This window comes from Guillardia theta (genome assembly GCF_000315625.1).
Source record: "Guillardia theta CCMP2712 unplaced genomic scaffold GUITHscaffold_51, whole genome shotgun sequence".
Classification (NCBI taxonomy): domain Eukaryota; class Cryptophyceae; order Pyrenomonadales; family Geminigeraceae; genus Guillardia; species Guillardia theta.
In genome coordinates, this window is record NW_005434623.1 from 142,784 (window position 1) to 145,099 (window position 2,316).

Genomic DNA, 2,316 nt, shown 5'->3' on the forward strand with positions numbered 1-2,316 from the left:
CTGACTAGCCTCAGCCTTAACGTTCTTGATTCCATCTCAAGTAGCGTATGCGCAGTAGATGAATGATGTCATCACATTCACTACCTGGAGAGAAACGCAGGAGGTGAGGGTAGTCATGGCAATGAAGTAGCGTGATTCAACCGTATTCGCGAGAAAGGTCACAGTCTCTCTCTCGAGGATGAGGAACCTGATGGAGCCCACAAGTACTGAGCTCGACCCAGGGTGAAGCCAACCTCCCTTAGCCGGGCTCTCTCATCCTCTATCAGCTTCCTCATCCTCGAGATAGAGACTTTGACCTTCTCAATCTTCCATGGAGTCAGTCACAGGGGTATATCTCCTCTCTTCTTCCTCCTCTCCTCCTTTCTCTTCCCCCTCCCCCTCCCCCCCTTTCCTCCTCCTCTACCTGCGCATACGCCTCCTCCTCCATCTGCTTTGATTCCTGCGGCTGACCGAGGAAGTGAGTGAGGCTGATCGTCGACTCCTCGCCATGCTCACCTTGCTCCCATCCTCCGCCGGCGGGCGCTCCTCCTCCTGACTTCTCTGACGCTTGGAATGGTCGGTGGCGAGGAAGGCTCTGGAGGGGCAGGGGGGAGGGAGAAAGTCAGAAGAATCGGATACAGGGCCGATGGGAATCAGGATTGAAGGATGCAGAAAGGAGAAAACAAACGACAAACGAGACAACTGATATGAGGGGAGGCGGATGTAGCAAGACAGGAAACAGGATGAGTGAAAGCAGGCAAGAGGAAGAGCAAGATGGAGGAGAAGGAAACGGGAAAGGAGGGAGGGAGAGGGAGAGACGGGGGGAACAGGGGGGGGAGGAAGAAAGGGAAACGGAAAGGGTGTTGAGAGCAGAGAAAGCGTTCACAACGCGCAGTTGGAACAGAACAGGAGCATCAGAGGAGGATGTAGAGGAGAGGAGATAGAAGTAGACTTACCGCATTGAGACAGTAGCAGCGTCTTCACGATCCTGTGCAGAGCATAAGAGAGCGGGAGGGAGGGAGGGAGGGAGGGAGGGAGGGAAAGCTGAGACTAGGAGAAAGCAAGAAAGAAAGATGAGGAGTAGTGGGGTCAAGAGAAGCGAAATGAAAGAACCTTCTTGAGCTTGAGATTCTCCTTCTTGAGGGCGACCAACTGATGGAGGTGTCAGTGCAAAAGAATGATACTTAGCGAGGTTCATCACGATTGAAAGTTGACATCATCATTACAATCATCATCATCACCATCACCATCACCATCACCATCACCATCACCATCACCACAATCGTCGCTTCTCTTACCTGTGACTCCAGGTATCGGACATCATCCTCGTGTGAATGATACTCCGCCTGCCAAGACTGTCAGCACCCGGCAAGACATGCGAGGAAAGAGAAGAGGGAGAGAGGGAGAGAGGGAGAGAGAGAGAGAGAGAGAGGAGGAGAGAGGGAGAGGGGCCGGATAGTGGGGAGAGAGACAAGCAAGAAGGGGGTGGGAGGGGGAGGAAGAGGCTGGCCGTTGTTGCTGTGTTTGAGTGAAAGCGACAGGCGTGTGAGCATGTATGAGCATGTATGAGCATGTATTGATCTACCTGCAGCCTCGTTGACTCCTTGGTCAGCCTCTCGTTCTCGGCATCTGCAGGTAAGTTAACGTCAGACATTCACACTTGTGCGCTGCAAATGAAATCTCCCTGTCATTATGAGGTGGTGGTGGAAGAGGAGGAGGAGGAGGAGGAGGAGAAGGAGGAGGAGAAGGAGGAGGAGGAGGAGGAGGAGCAGCAGCAGCAGCACTATGACTTCCACTACCTGGACTTCCTCCTCCTTCCCCCCTCCATCCATCAAGTGCCACCAAAACTTTTCTTCCCCCACCCTCCCTCTTCCCCTCCTCCTCCTCCTCCTCCACTCCTCTCACTCCCTGTGCTTACCCAGTCGGATCGATTCTTCTTTGTAGTGCTCGAGCTCCCTTGCAAGTTTCGTGGCCTGTCAAGCATGCGGCACGTCAAGTCTTGATCTAGTTCTCTCCGTGCGATGGAGACTCGTAGCTCCTCTCCTCCTTTCTCTCGCTTGTGTCCTCCCTGCTCCCGTTTCTTCTCCTCTCTTCCAGTTCCTTCCTTCAACTTCTCCTTTCACTATCCCCCGTCTTGACTCCTTCCTCCTCGCCTCCTCCTGCGCAGCAACTGCCGCCGCCGTCTCCTCCTCTCTCACCCGTTCCAGCCATGACCGCGGTATCCCTCCGACTGCTTCATTGTTTTTCTTTCCTCCCGTCTTCTTCAGTTTGTCTTCCACCTGCACCAAATGCATCAGCCTCCCTCTTGCGCCTCCCCAGCACAGCTCATCCCCCCCC

The 2,316-nt window shown here is 54.2% G+C and overlaps 1 protein-coding gene across 1 annotated transcript in view; it reads right to left on the reverse strand.

The window, feature by feature from the left end:
* The window catches only part of GUITHDRAFT_164060 (hypothetical protein), a 6,374-nt gene that overhangs the window by 1,911 nt on the left and 2,147 nt on the right, over positions 1-2,316 (reverse strand). The window contains exons 5-13 of the mRNA XM_005829549.1: positions 2,178-2,258; positions 1,898-1,952; positions 1,565-1,608; positions 1,278-1,325; positions 1,093-1,131; positions 936-967; positions 496-574; positions 404-445; positions 234-305 (exon numbers count right to left, since the gene is read on the reverse strand). Of these exons, the coding sequence (XP_005829606.1) occupies positions 234-305; positions 404-445; positions 496-574; positions 936-967; positions 1,093-1,131; positions 1,278-1,325; positions 1,565-1,608; positions 1,898-1,952; positions 2,178-2,258 (492 nt within the window). The remainder of the gene's footprint in view (positions 1-233; positions 306-403; positions 446-495; positions 575-935; positions 968-1,092; positions 1,132-1,277; positions 1,326-1,564; positions 1,609-1,897; positions 1,953-2,177; positions 2,259-2,316) is intronic.